This window comes from Elephas maximus, chromosome 18, assembly GCF_024166365.1.
Source record: "Elephas maximus indicus isolate mEleMax1 chromosome 18, mEleMax1 primary haplotype, whole genome shotgun sequence".
In the NCBI taxonomy this organism is placed as follows: domain Eukaryota; kingdom Metazoa; phylum Chordata; class Mammalia; order Proboscidea; family Elephantidae; genus Elephas; species Elephas maximus.
This window is the reverse complement of record NC_064836.1, coordinates 10,854,999-10,873,665: the sequence shown is the minus strand read 5'-3', so window position 1 is coordinate 10,873,665 and position 18,667 is coordinate 10,854,999. Positions and strand designations below refer to the sequence as shown.

Genomic DNA, 18,667 nt, shown 5'->3' with positions numbered 1-18,667 from the left:
CAGCAAAGACCACTGAGTACCAGGCCACTATGTACCAGGCACTGTACTAGGTGTGGGGAATCCTGAATTACAAAGGATATACACAGTCTCCACCGTCAAGGAACTCAGAGTATAGATGGAAACCCTGACAGTGAAATAAGAGGACAATCCTAGTAGAAGTCTAGGCTGCTCTGTGAGTGCATTGAAGGGGGATCTGAATGGATCTGGGGATCAGAAAAGGCCTCCTGCCAGGTGGTACATTTAAGCTAAGGCCTTCGGGATAAGTAGGAGTTAGGCAGGTGAGAAGAAGGAGAAATAGGACAGAGTATTCCAGGCAGAGAGAACAGCAAAGAGCAGGAGCACTGACTGCAGCCCAAGAGTAATGAAAGTTGTTCAGAATGGCTATAGCATGGAGGGGAGGGGAGAGCAGTGAGAGATGGGCAGGAGCCAGATGGTGGAAGTCTTGTAACTCAGCTAAGGAGTTTGGGCTTTGTCCTCTGGGCAATGGAGAACCACTGAAGAATTTTAAGCAGTAGAGTGACATTAACAAATTTGTCTTTTAAGGTTGTCTGGCTGTAATGTGGAAAAGAGATTGGGATGAGTTCGGAGTGGAAGCAGGGAGGCTAATCAGGAGGTTGTAGCAAAAACCCAGGCAAGGAAAATTGGTGGCTTGGTGAAGGTGGCCATGGGGAAGTAAAGAAAAGAGGACTTATTCCAGAGAGATCAGGGTGAATTGTCATGGGGACTTGATTGATTGGATGTGGGAATGGTGAAAGGGAGTGAAGGATGACACCCAAATTTCTGGATTAGGGAACTAAATGAATGGTGGTACCATTTCTGGAAACAGAAAATGCTGGAAGAGAAATGGCATGGGAGGGAAGATGATGGGTTTACTCTGGGAACTGTTGAGTTTGAGGCACCTTTGGGTCACTTAAGTGGAGATTCCAATAGGCAGTTGGTTGTACCAGTCTAGGCTGGAGATATAAACTTAAGAGTCATGAGCATTTAGATGGTAACGGAGTCTACTGGCAGATAAGAAACTTGCCAGGGAGAAACAGGGGAGTGGGGAAAAGACAGAGCCCCCAAAGAATTCTGCCCTTTATAGAATGGGCAGAAGAAGGGGAGCTTGCAAAGAGTGAGAAGGAGTGGTAAGAGAGGTAGGAGGGAAACAGTAGAATGTGTTCTCCACACAGAAGCCAAGGAAAGAGAGGACTTCAAGGAGGGATGGTCAATACTATCAGATGCTACTGTAGGGTCAAACAAGATCAGGGCTGGAAAGTGCCTGTTGAATATAATGTGATGAAGGTCATTGATTACCTTGAAAAGAACTGCTCTGATGGACTGGGAAGGCAATAGAAGCCAGACCAGAGGTGAAGAAACGGAGGCAACTGGAGTGGAATGTGAAGAGTATGGGGACAGAGAAGGTGGCAATTGGAGGGAGCCCAAGGCAACTCTTTAGTAGAGCCTCGTGAATGGCACTGGTGGTCCTGCTGCTGGAATATGAACCTGTGGAGGGCACCTGGTGTGGTGTCTGTTACATTGAGGATGCTCAAAGAAAACGTCTTCCCTCCCTTCTGTCTCCTGCCCTCTATCCTTCTCTTCCCACAGACAGCTACACTTGGGCTCTGAAAAGAGGGATGGGGCCAAGGTCACCTCCACTGAAGGTCCTCTTTGGCCTCCAGCCCTGGAAAGGTGTTGCACTTCCCAATCACAAGGCAATAAAGGCAGGACACTCCGAAAAGCCTCCAGAGAAAGAATAAAATTTGTCTAGGCAACAAGGGGGAGGGTGGAGACTTGCCCTTTTCCTCAGGGAAGACTTGCTTTTCAGGAGACAGAAGTAGTCTCCTTTCTTGGGCTGCCACGGCCCCTCAAGGGCCTGCGTCCATTGGATGGCCTCCCCCCAGAGCAGCTCTCCCTACCCAGCACCGTGGCTCTCCGCCCTGCCTGCCACCCAGACCCCTTCTAAGGGTCCACAGAGTCCTTCAACCAGGACTCATTGGAGTTGTTTAATTCAAGGGAGGGAGGAGCTGGCTCCAAGTCTAGAAACTGGTGTTCTGGCTGGTGAGGGGAAGGAAGCCACCTTGGCAAGAGTCCTCCAGATGGAGTCACGTTCCAGAGCAACTGATCTTAGAGCCATCTAGTTGAAGTGTTCACAGAGACTCATAAACAGTCCTTCCCCTCAAAGTGAAAAAGCACCTGTGGGTCTGGCCTGGGCTCCAGCTAGCTGCAGGCTGCCACTTGCTTGCTGGGGGACTGGAGAAGTCACTTCCCCTCATGGCTCCTGGGTTTCTTCACCTGGGAGAGGCTGTTGGACTGGGTGAACCCCACAGCGCAACCAGCTCCATTATTCTAAGGCCCTGTGGTCTCGGGCAGGCAGCCTCCACCCACACGGCCAAGGCGGGAGCTGGTGCGCTGCCTTTCCGGCTGGTGTGTGGATTTGATTTCCACACTCCAGCAAGCGGCTGGCAGCCACCTGTGCTCTAAGGGCTCATAAACCAGTGGAAAATTACTCATAGACTCTCGAAAAAGATCACACTTTCCTGACCCCTGACCTGTCTTCTCCCACCAGGATGGCTGGGGGCTGGGGAGGAGGTGCTGGGGGGTAGGGAGCCAGTTAGGCTACAGGGGTGCAGCCAGTGGAAGGCAGGCTGCAGGCACAGAGGTGCTGTCTCCACCTCTTCTAGCTGCTCTCTTGCCTTCTCACACCTCCTCTCTGGGCTACTCTAAGGCTTCAGGCGGGGCAGAATACTGAACAGATGTCATCAGCCCCCAGAAAATGTCAGGAGTAGATCCATACTCTTCCTCCTGCTGCCAGCCAGTGAGGAGAGTGTGACTCCAAAGGACTTTCAGAAGAAAGTACCCTAGCTTTTCTCCCTCCTTTGTGGTTATAGACAGCTGGGAAGTTCTTCTCAAAGTCTAACCATTATCTTTCTAGCTGCTTCCTCCAGGAATTTATCTGGTATACCTCATTGTCTTCAGTTGAGTCCACATCCAGACCAACCCAATTCACTGCAATCGAGTCAATTCCCACTCATAGTGACCCTATAGGACAGAGTAGAACTGTCCCACAGGGTTTCCAAGGTTGTAAATCTTTATGGGAGCAGACTGCCCCATCGTCCTCCTGTGGAGAGGGGTTCGAACTGCCCACCTTTTGGTTAGCACCCGAGCACTTTACCACGGGTCCACCAAGCCTCCTTCAAACCAATCCAGCTCTTATATTTTCTTCCCATGTGTACAAGTGACTGCAAAGGAATAAAAAGGAATTTTAAGACTTGGGGACTTTCCATGGAAAGTCCTTAGGGTCTAGGGGATAGGGCGGGGTGGACAGCCAATGAAGATTGTCCCCCATCTTAACTTTGGTTGGGACAGAAGTTCCTGGACAAAAGATAAGTAATTCTCAATTTTTAATTGCATACTAATCACCTGAGGGGTGGAGGGGCAGGCCTTGTTAAAAGGCAGATTCCAAGTCAGTTGGTCTGGGGCGGTGCGTGAGAGTCTGCACTTCTGACAAGCTCCCAGGCAGAGCCTGGCTGCAGACCTGTGGGCCACGCTTGGAGGAGCAAGGCTCAGAGCAGTGGTTGCCAAACCTGGCTCTGCATCAGAATGGCCCGGGTGGATTTTTAATTCCTGCGCCCCAGGCCTCCAGTTTCCTGCTCAGGAGGTCTGAGAAGGAGCCTGGGAATCTGTACTTTTTAAGCTTCTCTAGTGTTATGAGTAGAACTGTATTTTATAGGCTTTCAGAAGTAGATCACCAGGTCTTTCTTCCAAGGCTTCCGGAACCTCCAACCTCTCGGTTAGCAGCTGAGCACATTAGCCATTTTCACCAGCCAGGCTACTCTGACACACGAGGTCACCAGGAGTCGGAGTCGACTCAGCAGCAACTAATTCAGCTGCGAGGCAGACAGCCTTGGATGCCAGAACTCTGGGCCCTTCACTTTGCCCTTCCACGTAGCCTAGAGCAGTGGTTAAGAGACGGCATGGAATCCAGACACACCACTTACCAACTCTGTGATCAGCTTCCCACCCCTTCATTTCCTTATCTGTAAAACGGGGATCATAGTACCTCCCTTAGAGGCTTGTTGCTACAAGGAATTAAAGAGGTCTGCTAAGCATTGAGCCTGGTGCCTGGGAGCATAGTAAGCACTCAACAAACATTGACTACCAGTGAGCGTCTTACTGCACACACAGGGCTTCACCTGGTTTTCATTTATTTTAGTCAACTCCCTTCTAGCTTTTGTACTCTAATTTTACATCATGTTCACTTGCACTGGCTTTTCTGTCTCGGAGGCATAAGTCCATAATATATGGAAGGGCCAGAGTGAAGACGTATGTGTGTGTATGTGAGAGAGAGAGATTCCCACATCAAACCATAGCTGCTGAACAGCAGGGCCCTTGTCTTATTTATCTCAGGATCTTCTGGGCCAGGCATTTCAGGCACTCAGCAGAGTTTGAATAAATGGAGGGAGGGAAGGACACCAGTGGCTGGGTCTCTACTTCCTTCGGACACATCCAGACCCAGGCCAGGGCTCTGCACTAGAGCCTGCTGCTCAGGAAGGGGCAGTGATGCAGGAGGGAGGGGATCTGAGGGAGAAACCTTCTCTCTGGCATCTTCCTGTGGGGTTGTGGGGAAGAGGAGCAACCCCCACCTCTTGGCTCTGCCAGGGGCCCATATGATAACTCAGATAACCAAATCTGAGTATCAACTCCATCATGGACTGAATTATGTCTCCCCTAAAATGTGTGTATCAACTTGGTTAGGCCATGATTCCCAGTTTTCTGTGGTTATCCTCCATTTTGTGATTATAATTTTATGTTAAAGAGGATTAGGGTGGGATTGGAACACACTTACCAGCTCACATCCCTGATCCAATGTAAATGGAGTTTCCCTGGGGTGGCCTGCACCACCTTTTGTCTCTCAAGAGATAAAAAGGAAAGGGAAGCAAGCAGAGAGACACAGGGACCTCATACTACCAAGAAAGCAGTGCCCGGAGCAGACTGCGTCCTTTGGACCCGGGGTCCCTGTTCAAAGAAGCTCCCAGTCTGGGGAAAGATTGATGAGAAGGCCAACAGAGAAAGCCTTCCCCTGACACCCTAAATTTGGACTTTTAGCCTACTTTACTGTTAGAAAATAAACTTCTCTTTGTTAAAGCCATCCACTGGTGGTATTTCTGTTATAGCAGCACTAGATAACTAAGACAAGCACCCAACACCCCCACCCTGGATGCTCCTGCCTCTTTCAGGCCTGGAGAGTAGAGATGGCCCAGTTGGAGGGGAACATTGTGGCTCAGGAAGGCCCTCTGTACACGGCAGCTCAGTACCACAGCCGGGGCGGACTGGCAGGTGGACTGAGGAGACCCACGAGTCTGGGCTGAAATATTCTCCGTGGGGCTGAGGCTCCATGCTGCTCCTGGGTGGCCCAGCTTGAGACGACTCTGCCCAGACCAGCATTTACCACTGAAGAACCTCCACCAGGGGCTCAGGGCCCAGGGCCCAGCCCACCACAGACACTCTTCTAGCATCTCTCAGGAGCCAAATTACCCATGTTAGATCCTCATCGTCTGCAGGGGGCTGCCCATGTGCCCGCCCACCTCAGAGCAGCCTCTTCCCCAGACGCATGTAGTAATCAACTCCCGGAACCTTGGGAAGATCTAAATACAGTAGCCTATAATCACGGAGCCTGAAATAGCTGTGCCAGGGAAGCCATCTGCCACCTCGTGCATCCCTGGGGACCCCTCAGCTAGGCCCCACGGCACAGCTGGGCCTAGGGGCTCTTTCCGCCAGGCAGTAAGTTGGGTAGTGCCACAACATTCACTAGGTCACCTACAAAGCTCGGGGATTGCTTACGGGGCCTTCTCCACGGCAGACTGGGCACCTCCAGGAGCGGGGCCTTGGATCAGAGCTGCCCAACAGAGGAGGTCCCTGCTGCTCCCCCTCCTGCCATCTCTGGGCCTGACTTTCCCAGATACCCTCACTTCACACACAGCTGTCTCACCAACTACTGCACTAACTCTCCTGTTTTCTTCCTCCTGACCCAGCTCTCAGCTGGTCACCCCCAGAGAGCTGTTCACTTTCCGCAGGAACCAGGCTCATTTCTTCTTCTCTGCTAGCAGCCTTACCCCTTGTAGCAAGTTGCACGGTGACCCCCAAGGAGATATGTCCACATCCTAGTCCCCAGAATTTGTGAATGTGACCTTATTTGGAAATGTAGTCACTGCAGACATTAAGGATCTCAAGATGAGGCCACCCTGCATGGTCTGTGTGGGCTGTGAATCCAGCGACAAGTGTTGTTATAAGAAATACACAGAAGAGAGACAGAAGGCCATGTGGAGACAGAGGCAGAGACTGGAGTGATGTTGCCACAAGCCAAGGATAACAACACTTCCAGACGCTGGAAGAGGCAAGGAGGGAGTCTTCCCTAGAGCCCAGAGGACGTACAGTCCGACCAACACATTGCTTTTGGACTTCTAGTCTCCAGAACTGTGAAAGAAGAAGTTTTTGTTGTTTGAAGCTACCCAGTTTGTGGACATTTGTTACAGTACCCAAGGAAACTAATACAGTGCGTCCCCTGGCTATTAATGTCCGGTTTACAGACAGCTCGTAGTTGCCCTGTAATGTGATTTTTGCCCTCACTTTGAAAGAAAAGAGCCTGGTGGCACAGTGGTGAAGAGCTCAGCTGCTAACCAAAAGGTAGGCAGTTCAAATCCACCAGCTGCTCCTTGGAAACCCTATGGGGCAGTTCTACTCTGTCCTATATGGTCACTATGAGTCAGAATCAACTCCACAGCAGCGAGTTTTTGAAAGGATTGAACCAAATCTTACTCCCAACAAATTCTTCATCACAACCACCTTCACTTGCTCCATGTGCAGCTTTTAAATCATTGAAAAGGCTTCGAGCTTTTTCTCGCACTAACCTAAAAAAAAACAAAAACCTACTGCTGTCAAGTCGATTCCAACTCATAGTGACCCTATAGGGCAGAGTAGAACTGCCCCATTGGGTTTCCAAGGCTGTAAATCGTTACGGAAGCAGACTGCCACATCTTTCCCCTACAGAACAGCTGGTAGTTTCGAACCATGGACCTCTCCATTAGCAACCAAGCACTTTAACCACTGTACCACTGCACTTTAACCAGGGCCCCTTCTTATACTCAACCAAAAAAAAAAAAAAAAACAGACCCATTGCCGTTGAGTTAATCCCAACGACACTATAGGACAGAGTAGAACTGCTCCATAGGGTTTCCCGGGGGCAGCTGATGGATTCAAACTGCTGACCTTTTTGGTTAGCAGCCCAGCTCTCAACCACTACACCACCAGGGTTTCCTCTTGTACTAACCAAAAACCAAAACCAAACCCAGTGCCGTCAAGTCAATTCTGACTCATAGCAACCCTATAGGACAGAGTAGAACTGCCCCATAGGGTTTCCAAGGAGCGCCTGGCAGATTTGAACTGCTGACCCTTTGGTTAGCAGCCATAGCACTTAACCACCACACCACCAGGGTTTCCTCTTTTACTAAAAAAAAAAAAAAAGTAAGGCTAAATAAGAACCATATGTACCTGTTCCCAATTACCTACAAATCCTTAAAGACACACAGGAACGAATCTCGTTTGTAACCCAGGGACTACCGGTACACCCCTTTCTTCCATGACTACCCCTTTCTTCCATGACCGTGGTTCTCAATCTTCAACGTGCATCAGAATCAGCTGGAGGGCTGATTGCTGGTTTCCCCCTAATCCCCCAGATTCTGATTCAGTAGGTCAGGGGTGGGGCCTGAGAATTTGCATTTCTAAGAGGTTTGCAGGTGGTGCTGGTCAAGAAACCACACTTTGAGAACCAATAGTCTGTAAGCTCTACCCCGACCATATTAGCCCGTTCTCCATCCTGAGTGCCTTCCCCAAAGACCCCTTTCTTTTCCCTTTGATGTTCTCCTTTTTCCTGCAGTGCTCAGGAACCTGATGAAAATGCGTTCTTGAGGGAATCCCCTGGCCCCATGCACAGTGGTTCCTTCTCTTACAATCACCCAGGCCTCCCGCTGGGACCTCCTGAAGATTTGCTTCAAGGAGCCTGTGAATAGTGAGGTGATGTCAGGGTCCGGCTCTTCTACCTTCCCCACAAAAATACCCTCCTAGTTCGACCCAGCTCCATCTCTAACACTGAGGAGTCCTCTGCACCTCACCTCCCAGACCTGTCTGTAAAATGGGGATACCAGTATATGTGCTACTTCTTGCAATGTTTCTGGCAAAAAGTTCCTAGAAATGTCTTCATGCTTTTCACAGGTAAGTGGCTATTAGGCAAACCGTCCTTGCGTCCTCTCTTACTGAGTCTCTGGGGGGTCCAATCAAGGCTGGGAATGTCTAGAGATCAATACTGATGTCAAAGAGTCAGCAGCCCCTAGCTCCCCAGGCACACAGCACTGTCCCCCAAACCTGGGCTCTGCTCAACTCAGAACTCCCAGGTAAAGGACAGAAACTGACCAATCCAGGATCTTTGGGCATCCCACCAGCAGAACTCACAGCCCAAGGCCAGCTCTGGAAGCAGATGCTCTGGACATAGTTTGGTCTCCAGAGCCCATTGGTGGCCCATCCCTTGGGGTTTATCATCTTCTCATTCAGCCCCCACTCCCAGAATTGCTCTTGAAAGGCAGCCCTGCACCATGTGTAAGTGCACGGACTCTGGGCCAGCTCTGTTACATTCCATCTGTGTGACTTCCATCAAGTCACTTAACCCCCAGTTTTCTCATCTATAAAATGAGTGATGATAGTACTAGTTGTAAGCATCCCACAGAGTATTATGAGGACTGAGTGAATGAAAAGAACTCTGAACAGTACCTGAGTGCCACCTAAGTGCTGGTTATTATTAGTCTGGTCTCAATATTTCAGCTGGAGGTGCAACTGTCCCTTGGAGGAGGGTCAGAAGTATGGAATGAGGGGTGCCTGCCTACAACCCCTTTGCTTTGGGCTCTCCTTGAGGACACCTCCAATCCTTGTCCTCATGGGACCTCTAAGACTGGCAGGAATGGCTCATCCATTTTCTCCTGGAGAAGCTCAGGTCTTTCTTCCTCGTCCCACCTCAAAACACTTCCAGGAGACTAGAAGGGTTCAGGGAGGATACTGTCCATTGTACAGAGAGAAACTGAGGCCCAGAGAGTACAAGTATACAGCGATCATAAGCGATTCAGGAGCAGGGCCAGTAACCCCATTAGGAAGTTCTTGAAGTCAGCATGATATCCTCTGGGGCCACCTGCATGCCAATCATTTCATTTGCTCCTCCCATTTTAGAGCTGGTGAACTTTAAGTTCAGAGATGGGTGGTTACTTGCCCATGGCCTCACAGCTAATTGGTGACAGAGCCAGGATTTGAACCCAAGTATGTGGATTCTAAAAGCACTGTAGTTTAGGAGAAGTTCTAAGGGGTAGAGGTTAAGAACATGGTACTTTAAAGTTAGAGTTAGTATATTAGAATCCCAGCTCTGCTACATCCTACCTGTGTGACCTCAGGCAAGCGGCTTAACTTCTCTGGGCTTTAGTTGTCCCATTTATAAAATGGGAAGCTACCTTAGAGGACTTTCAGGATTAAACAAGATACGTGAAATCACTTAGCATATTGAAGTTTGATAAGTGGGAGCCATTACTCCTATAGGGCCCTTCCCACATCACCCTGAACCCGGCGCCTCCCCATGCCCACGGGTACGCACTCATCTCTCCACCCCTGGCTTCCCCACCTTGTTTCCCTCAGCAGCAGGCAGCAATGTCTTAGATGGCTGGCTTGGGCTGAGATGGCTGTGGTGGCTCTAACTTGGGTTTCTGTTTGGAGTCTGGCACTGCTCTTGATTAATTTCTCCAGCTCCGCACAGTGTTGGCCGGTTTCATGTGGCTGTCCTTTGCAATTATGCATTTCCCCCAGAGGGTGTCCAAGACTGGGCTGTTGTTCTGTTTTCTCCCCTTTATTCTTGCCACTGTGCTTTTCTGATGCTTCTCTGGGGGCCAGCCAGCCTGAGCTCCTCGAGCCCCACCCAGCCTCAGTCCCCAGCTCCTTCAAAACGGTTTTTCTGCTTTTCCACATACCCCCCCTTGCCCTGCCTCGCCCCTACTCTGTCTATTTTCCCCCTGGCTCCGATGGCTTCCGGTGGTTTCTCTTGGCCTTAGCTCAGGCCTGGCGGGACACGTCTGGCATTGCCACCCTCACCCTCTCACATTGATGAGGGGGAAGCAAGTGTATCCAGGGAGGGAGGCGTTGCAGAGCTGGTGCTGCCAACCCAGGTGCCAAATCAAACAGCTTGTGTGCCATGTCCAACTGGGTACCTGGGGCTGGCATGCCAGTCTGGCTGGCCCCATCCCCTAGCCCTAGCCCTACTCCTGACTCACCCACATGTACTTCCTACAGCCCTGCATCTGGTTCTAGCTGGTAGAAAGGAGACCACAGGATCAAGCTTTCCCTGAGGGCCCAAGAATGTCCACAAGAGCTTGTGAGGGACCCTCCCTTTTGGAGGTGAAGAACGGCCTTCTCCAGAGGTCTGACCCCCTAGGTGGGCCTTGCCTGCTCTGAGGAAGACATACCACCACTGCCCCCCAGAGGGGCATGTGCAGAGGGCATGTCCCTGAAATACCTCCTTGATTCTTTGACTTCCAACAGGAATGAAGGCATTTTTATTGGCTGTTTGCCTTGGGGAAGGAGGGAGGGTCACCCAAAGATGGCCATTAACGAGAGGCTCCCTTGCAGCCTTGATGGGAAGGCACGGCCTTTGAAACCAACATCACTTTATTCTAGCCCTGCCTTCCTAGCTCTGACCTTGGAAGAGCCCCTGAACTTGTCCGAGTCTCTATATCCTTATCTGGCAGTGAAAAAAGGAATTATTAGAGGATTCTTGTGAATAAGGTAATGAATGAAATAAGACAATGTGAACAAAATTTGTGAAGGAAATAATGTATGCAAAACACCCAAATAGTGCTAGAACACAAGGTGCTCAAAAAAATCTTCATTGGCTTCTCCCTTCTCCTTTCAGCCAGCCGGACCTGGTTTTACTGGCATTCACGGGCGGTACAAATGCTTAATGCACTTGGCTGCTAACTGAAAGGTTGATGGTTTGAGTCCATCCAGAGGTGCCATGGAAGAAAGGCCCAGCAATCTAGTTCTGAAAAATCAGCCATTGAAAACCCTGCGGAACACAGTTCTACTCTAATGCACCTGGGGTGGCCATGAGTCAGCATCAACTGAATGAGTGGTATCAGAGGTCTTAAAAACTTGCAAGCAGCTGCCTAAGATATATCAATTGGTTCCATCCCACTTGGAGCAAAGAAGAATGAAGAAAACCAAAGCTACAAGGAAAATACTAGCCCAAAGGACTAAAGGGCCAAATGAACCAAGACTCCAACAGCCTGAGACCAGAAGAACTAGATGGTGCCTGGCTGCCACCGCTCTGACAGGAAACACAACAGAGAGTCCCAGACAGGGCAGGAGAAAAATGTAGAACAGAACTCAAATTCACGTAAAAAGACCAAACTTAATGGTCTGAAAGACTGGAGAAACCCCCAAGACTATGGCCCCCAGACGTACTGTTAACCTAGAAATGAAACCGTTCCCAAAGCCCACTCTTCAGACAAAGATCAGACAGGACTATAAAACAAAAAATAACACACGTGAGGAGTGTGCTTCTTAGTTCAATCAGGTACATGAGACCAAATGGGCGGCTCCTGTCCAAAAGCAAGATGAGAAGGCAGGAAGGGACAGGAATTGGTTGAATGGACATAGGGAACCCAGGGTGGAAAGGGGGTAGTGTGCTCACATTGTGGGAATTGCAACTAATGTCACAAAACAATATGTGTATAAATTTTGAATGAGAAATTAACTTGAACTGTAAACTTCCACCTAAAGCACACACACACAAAAAAAGGATCAACTCGATGATAATTGGTGGTGATAGTAGATCTAAGAGGGAACTGAATTAAGGAGGGGCAACACCGCACTTTGAGGGCTGAGGTGGTACCTCCCTGAAGCCTCCAGATTCCAAAAGCTCAGGACATAACACCTACCATCCAGATCCTTTGAGTTCGGTTATGTGCCTCCCCACCCAGCCCACACACACACTGATGTCCAGTTTGCTCAGGACATCTGGTCACCCTACCTGCAGGCACTTCAAAGGCAACGTGTTCTAAAAGGACATCAGCACATTCCCCCTTTTCTGTGTGCACTCCTCCCCAGAGCTGCTCACCCTCTGGGGTTCACTATTTAGTCACCACTCTTTCAACACGTCTGAGCTCTTAGCACCAGGCTCCAGGTGACCGGTTTCTCCATTGATTCCAACACCAAATTGAGCATTATTTGACTCCCCCTTTCCCTCAACTTCCACGCCCAGTCACCACTACTACTATTAAAATAATAACTGTAGTAGCAGCAGCAGCGAAAGGTACTGTTCTAAGTCTTTACATATATTAATTCATTTCATTCCATTCCATTGAGGTAGGTAGATGCTATTATCACCTCCAGTAGATACAAAACAGAAGCAAAGAGGTTAAGTAACCTGTCCAGGTAGTAAGTGAAGGAGCAGAGATCTGAACCCAGGCAGAGTTCTTATGACATGGCTTCTGGATATTTCTAGAGTCCATCAGCTTCTCTTTTTGCCACTGCCCTTCCCTTGTCTTCAACTGCCATCATGCTCCCTTGGTTTATAAGCCTCTTCACTAGCTCCCCACCTCCAGGCTGTCCTCCATAATAACTACTGGCAAAGTGGTTTTTCAGTGATGGAAATCTTATCACATTGTTCTCCTGCTAAAAATCCACCAGGGATCATGAAAAGACATGGAGGAACCTTAGATGCATACTGCTAAGTGAAAGAAGCCAGTCTGAAAAAGCTGTGTGACATTGTGGAAAAGGCAAAACTATAGACTGTGAAAAGGGTATTGGCTTCCAGGGGCTTGGGGAGGGGGATGAATAGGCAGAGCCTGGGGCATTTTTCGGGTGGTGAAACTATTCTGTATGATACTGTAATGATGAACACATGAAAATCCATAGGACTGTACAACACCCATGATGACCTCTTTCATGTAAAGAGCAAACCCTAGTATAAACTATGAATGTTAGTTAATGATAATGTATCAATATTGGCTTACCAAACATAATAAATGTGCCACAGGAATGCAAGATGTTAATAGGAGAATCAATGGCCAGGAGGTAAATTATACTTTCTGCATAATTTTTCTGTAAACCTAAAACTGCTCTAAAAAATAAAGTCTTTTATATACATAGTTTTTAAACCCTGCCATGGCTCTCTGCCATGTTGAGTATGAAGTCCAAATTCCTTAGCATGGTCCATGCCTGCTTGTCAGGCATTATCTCTTGCTAATCCTAGATCTGTCTCCACCGCTGTTCCCACCAGTTCAGCCAAACCCGCCTCCTTGCGAATCTCCAGAATTCATTCTGGTTCTCTCTTATCTCTGTGCCTTTGTTCATGCTGTTCCCCTTTCCTGGAATGTCCTTCCTGGCCTCTTTACCTCACTAACACTTGCTAACCCTTCAAGACTCAACTCAGGTTTTGCCTCCTCAGCAAAGCCTTGGAAACTTTGGTAAAAAGAATGGCTCAATGGCTGTTTAAAGGAACAACATCACAACAGAACCACCACGCTCACAGCTGGGTGGAGTCTTCTTTTTTCAAATCCCTCTTCCATTTATCGTGTATTTGATCTTCATGACAGCTCTGTGAGGTAGGCAGGGCAAATATATAATGATCCCCAAGTTGAAGAAGCAGAAACTGAGGCTCAGAACAGGTAGTCAGAGGCAGAGGCAGGACTTGAAACAAGTTTTCTGCCTCACAGGTCAGTGCTCTCCTCAAAGGATTGTAAGAGGCAAAATCTACTCATCTGCCTTGTAACTGTGGGAGTGGGGGAGTGGGCTTCTGTCACCTGCCCCTGATCTTCCCAGGCAACAGGGAGTGGTGGGGCTAAAGGTGGAAGTTAATTACCTAGTTCTCCCAGTTACAAGGGGCTGCCCATTTCCCAGAAAGGGCAGGAAAAACTCCCCGTGTAGCTCAATAGCTCCACGTCTACTCTGAAAGACAAGACCGTTAGAAGCCCTACAAGATGTAATTCCCAATTTGAAACAAAAAAATTTAACCTCGAAAGAAGTGTCAAGAAGTCCAGCAAAGGAAAATGATAGTGATAATGGTTGTGGGACTTGGTGAATATAATCGATGTCACTGAATTACACGTGTAAAAAATGTGTCATTTTAATGGACCACAACTACCACAGCCTCCACCAGACTGAGTCCAGCACAACTAGATGGTATCCAGCTACCACCACTGACTGCTCTGACGGGGATCACAACCGAGGGTCCTGGAAAGAGCAGGAGAAAAATGTAGAACAAAATTCAAAATCACAAAAAAAGACCCAATTTACTGGTCTGATGGAGAGTGGAGAAACCCCAAGAGTATGGCCCCAAAACACCCTTTTTTTTTTTCTGAACACCCTTTTAACTCCATACTGAAGTCCCTTCTGAGGTTCATCCTTCGGCCAAAGATTAGACAGGCCCATAAAACAAACAATAATACACATAGTTCAACCATGTATATGATACTAAATGGGCACACCAGCCCAGGGGCAAGGACGAGAAGGCAGGAGGGGACAGGAAAGCTGGACAAATGGAAACGGGGAACCCAAGGTCGAGAAGGGGAGAGTGTTGACACGTTGCAGGCTTGGCAAACAATGTCACAAAACAGTATGTACATTAATTTTTTAATGAGAAACTAATTTGCTCTGTAAATCTTCACCTAAAGCACAATCTTAAAAAATGTGTAATTTACGAACATTTTGTTGTATATATTTTACCACAATAAAAATTTAGTCCAGCAAAGGTCTGATTTGTTTTTCCTATGATGACCTCTTTTACACTTTCAATGAAATATCAAATTCCCCTCCTCCCTTCTCCCTTCCCCCACCTCCCCTCCCCCCACTGAGTTTTGGCAGCTCCTCCTTTGCTCTCCACCACCTCCTTTGCTGGTGCCCTAAGCAAACGTTCAGTCCGCCTTTGAGAAGTGCACCTGGCCTCTGATCTTCTGACCTTGGCCTCTATAGGCACTGCTGAGCTGCTTGGCCCCATCTAGTGGTGACCCTAGATGGAGGGAGAGGAGGTGGCTGGGGCCAGAAGCCCAGTACTTTTTGGGAGAAAGGGTGGAAAAGTGAGAGAATAAGGGGTTGCAGGGGTAGCCTGCCACTGGGGGCCAACAAGGCATCTGGGGAGTAGACACAGAGAGAGAAGCAGGAGGATAGAGGACGCCAAGGGCAGGAGGAGGGAAGACAGTGCTACCCAAGGGTGGGCGTGGTACAGGAAGCCAGAGAGAGGTCTGGGATTCTGCTGCCAGCTTGGGCCCCTACTGCTGGCCCTCTACTGTTTATGGTAGAACGGGGCCTGAGGATCAGTCATGAGGAGGAAAGCTGCTTTCCCGCCTCCTTCCACCCAAGGACAGCCACGACAGTTTAGAGTTGTCTGACTTCCACATCTGTGGACAGGGCACAAGCCATGGCAGGACTCATGGGTCTACAGAACCAGAGGCCTGTGTCCTGACACACTAAATGCCAACCATGTCTTAGTTTCCCCCACTAACTTAATGTCACATCCCCAAGTTGTCACCCAACTTTGTTCCCAAAATATCTACTCTCACATTGGATGTAGATGTACCTGAAAATTGAATTGGGGTCAACAAATATGTGTGGCGCACCTATTATGCTCCAGGCCTGTGCCTGACCTGTGCAAATAAACCCAGCATCTGGCCTGAGGTTCATGCTCAGCTAGGTTACACCACCCTCACCGCCCTGGGACTCAGTCTCGTTTCCACAATGTCCCTGCTGGATGGGAAAGAAATTGCAGGGCTCTTTGAAAGGATGGCTCTATCCTGGGTGGCCTGTGAGTCCCAGGAATGCAGTTTCCACCCCCAAGTAGGGGAAATGGGTGTCTGAGCCTAGTCCTCTCCCCACCCTCAAGCCCTGGGGGTGAGAGCAGACTAGGTGGAGGAGACAGCCCCTTCCTGATGCTTCTTTGGGGCGGCAGTCTCCACCCCCCACTCCAGGCTCCAATGGCAAAATGCCAGTCGCCCCAGGATGGCTGCCCCGGTGGCCCCACCTAGGGAGGTCCCATTCCCACAGTCCTCCAGCGGGACTTGGAGCCTTCCTTCCCCGAAATACACATGTTAGTGTATGCATACACACACTGACGACAACAACAAAAAACCCCAAGGAAACCAAAGCCAGGAGCGGCATGCTGTCTGGAACATGGGTGGGAGAGGGGGGCGTGTGGAGAGGAGGGAAAGCCAAGGAGGGGGGCCCTGGGGCTGTGACTCAGGCCCCAGGAAGCTGGCGACTCCCAAGATGGGCCCTGTAATGACTCACAGAGACTGCAGCCTGGGCAGCTCCCACAGCGCCTCTGCGGGGATTCCTCCCAGCTGGTTGTTCTGCAGCATCCTGGAAGGGCAGAGAAAAGGGCTCTGAGGACCCACGTGTGGGCATGTGGCCTGGAGGAGGGCTGCTCACTTGAACCGCCTGCCCCAGGCCAGATCGGCCCCCTTACCCCAGCTTCAGAGCCCCAGAGAGAGTCCTGGTTCAACCCTCCCCAACACCCTCCCCCACCCCTGCCCACCTCCCATCTTGTTAGTGGGGACTCAGAGGCTGTTGAGGTATTGGAAGGTGTGCATGGGAGAGGCCTCAGAAGGACTTCTGGGACGAGGCAGGGGTGAAGAGGATGATGGAGATGGGGGACAGAACACATCCCGGGACGCAGTAAGGACCAGAAATGACGATGCCGGGAATTCTGGAGTGGAAGAAGGATGTAGGGAAACGTAGGTTTTTCTCTCCAGCCTCAGTTTCCCTGTCTGTGCAGCTGAGGGACTGGAGGTTTCCTTGGGAAAGGGGAGGACATCTATAGAAGCAGTTCGAAGCATCCAGATCAGCGTGTCAGCACTACACTGGCTGCTCAATTCCACACAATCCCACAGAAGAAGTAACAGTGGAAGGGGCTCGCCCACTAGGCTGCCCTCCCGGAATGAAGCTTGGTCTGAGGGTCCCAGGATGACCCCATAGGTAGGAATCCTGGAGCTCTATGGGATACTTGGAGAAGTCCAAGTGTGGGTGGAGGTCAGAAATCATGAGGAAGGGAAGAGGCTGGGGCCTCAGGCAACCCCAGGGGGGCACTGTCAGCCCCAGCCACTCAGGCACTTTAGTGGGCTTAGAAAATTTTGAGTAAGGCACCCCAAAGTACAGGGAGTCCCCCAAGGCACGTGGACCTGAGCAGGGTCCTGCTTGCCCCATTCTAAGGGCAGAACTGGGTGCAGAAATGTGAGGGAAGCCCCTGGTGACAGTCGCCACCTGAATGTTCTTTACCTCTAGACCTGGGCCCCAGAAATGAGGAGAAGCAGGGCACATGGGCGTGGGCCTCAGGGAATTCAGAGAACAGCTGGAGAAGCAGGAAGGAAGGAAGCCCTGACCGCCCCAGGTGGAGTGAGGGAGCCGCCCTCCCATGGGCACACCTGGGCTAGCCCAGCCCCAAAGAGGAGCACAGCTTCCCTCCAGCCACTCCTCAGGAAGGGACTGCATCTCCTGTGTGCCAGGCATATCACCCACACCGAGGGAGCATTGTCAACACCATCTTTCCAAGGAGGAAACCAAGACACAGAGAGGAAAAGCATCACTCAGGTAGCATCCTGCTCCAGGAAACAAGGCTCACTACTTGACCTTCTCTGAGTTTAAGAATAGTAAAAGAGCCCTGCTGGCGCAATGGTTAAGTACTTGGCTGCTAATCAAAAGGGTAGCAGTTTGACAGAGAATCCCTGATGGAGCAGGAGGGCAGTGGGATGCAGACCTCAAATTCTCATAAAAAGACCAGACTTAATGGTCTGACTGAGACTAGAAGGACCCTGGAGGTCATGATCCCCACACCTTCCGTTAACCCAAGACAGGAACCATTCCCAAAGCCAACTCTTCAGACAGGGATTGGACTGGACTATGGGGTAGAAAATGATACTGGTGAGGAGTGAGTTTCTTGTATCAAGTAGACACATGAGACTATATGCGCAGCGCCTGTCTGGAGGGGAGACGAGAAGGCAGGGGGGTCAGAAGCTGGCTGAATGGACACAGAAATAGAGGGTGGAGAGAAGGAGTGTGTTGTCTCATCAGGGGGAGAGCAACTAAGAGTATATAGCAAGGTGTATGTAAATTTTTGTATGAGAGACTGACTTGATTTGTAAACTTTCACTTAAAGCACAATTAAAATTAAAAAAAAAAAAAGTTTAGCAGTTTGAAACCACTCAGCAGCTCTGCGGGAGAAAACAAAAAACCTGTCACCGTCGAGCTGATTCAGACTCATATCGGACAGAGTAGAACTGCCCCATAGGGTTTCCAAAAAGCACCTGCTGGATCGAAACTGCCGACCTTTTGGTTAGCAGCCGTAGCTCTTAACCACTGCGCTACCAGGGTTTCCCTATAGGAGAAAAGACCTGCCTGTCCTCTCCCATAAAGATCACAGCCAAGAAAACCCTACGGGGCAATCCTACTGTTACATGGGGTCCCTATGAATCGAAAATTGACCAGATGGCCCCCAACGACAGCAGCTAACGTGCCAGGCTCTGGTCTTAGAACCTGCTTGTATTAACTCTAATTCATCCTTATTATAATCCTGACTCATAGTTGCCATGAGTTGGAGTTGACGTGACGGCAG

General features: G+C 49.8%; 1 protein-coding gene across 1 annotated transcript in view; it reads right to left on the bottom strand.

The window, feature by feature from the left end:
* The window catches only part of LGR6 (leucine rich repeat containing G protein-coupled receptor 6), a 144,510-nt gene that overhangs the window by 85,672 nt on the left and 40,171 nt on the right, over positions 1–18,667 (bottom strand). The window contains exon 4 of the mRNA XM_049858021.1: positions 16,348–16,419. Within this exon, the coding sequence (XP_049713978.1) occupies positions 16,348–16,419 (72 nt within the window). The remainder of the gene's footprint in view (positions 1–16,347; positions 16,420–18,667) is intronic.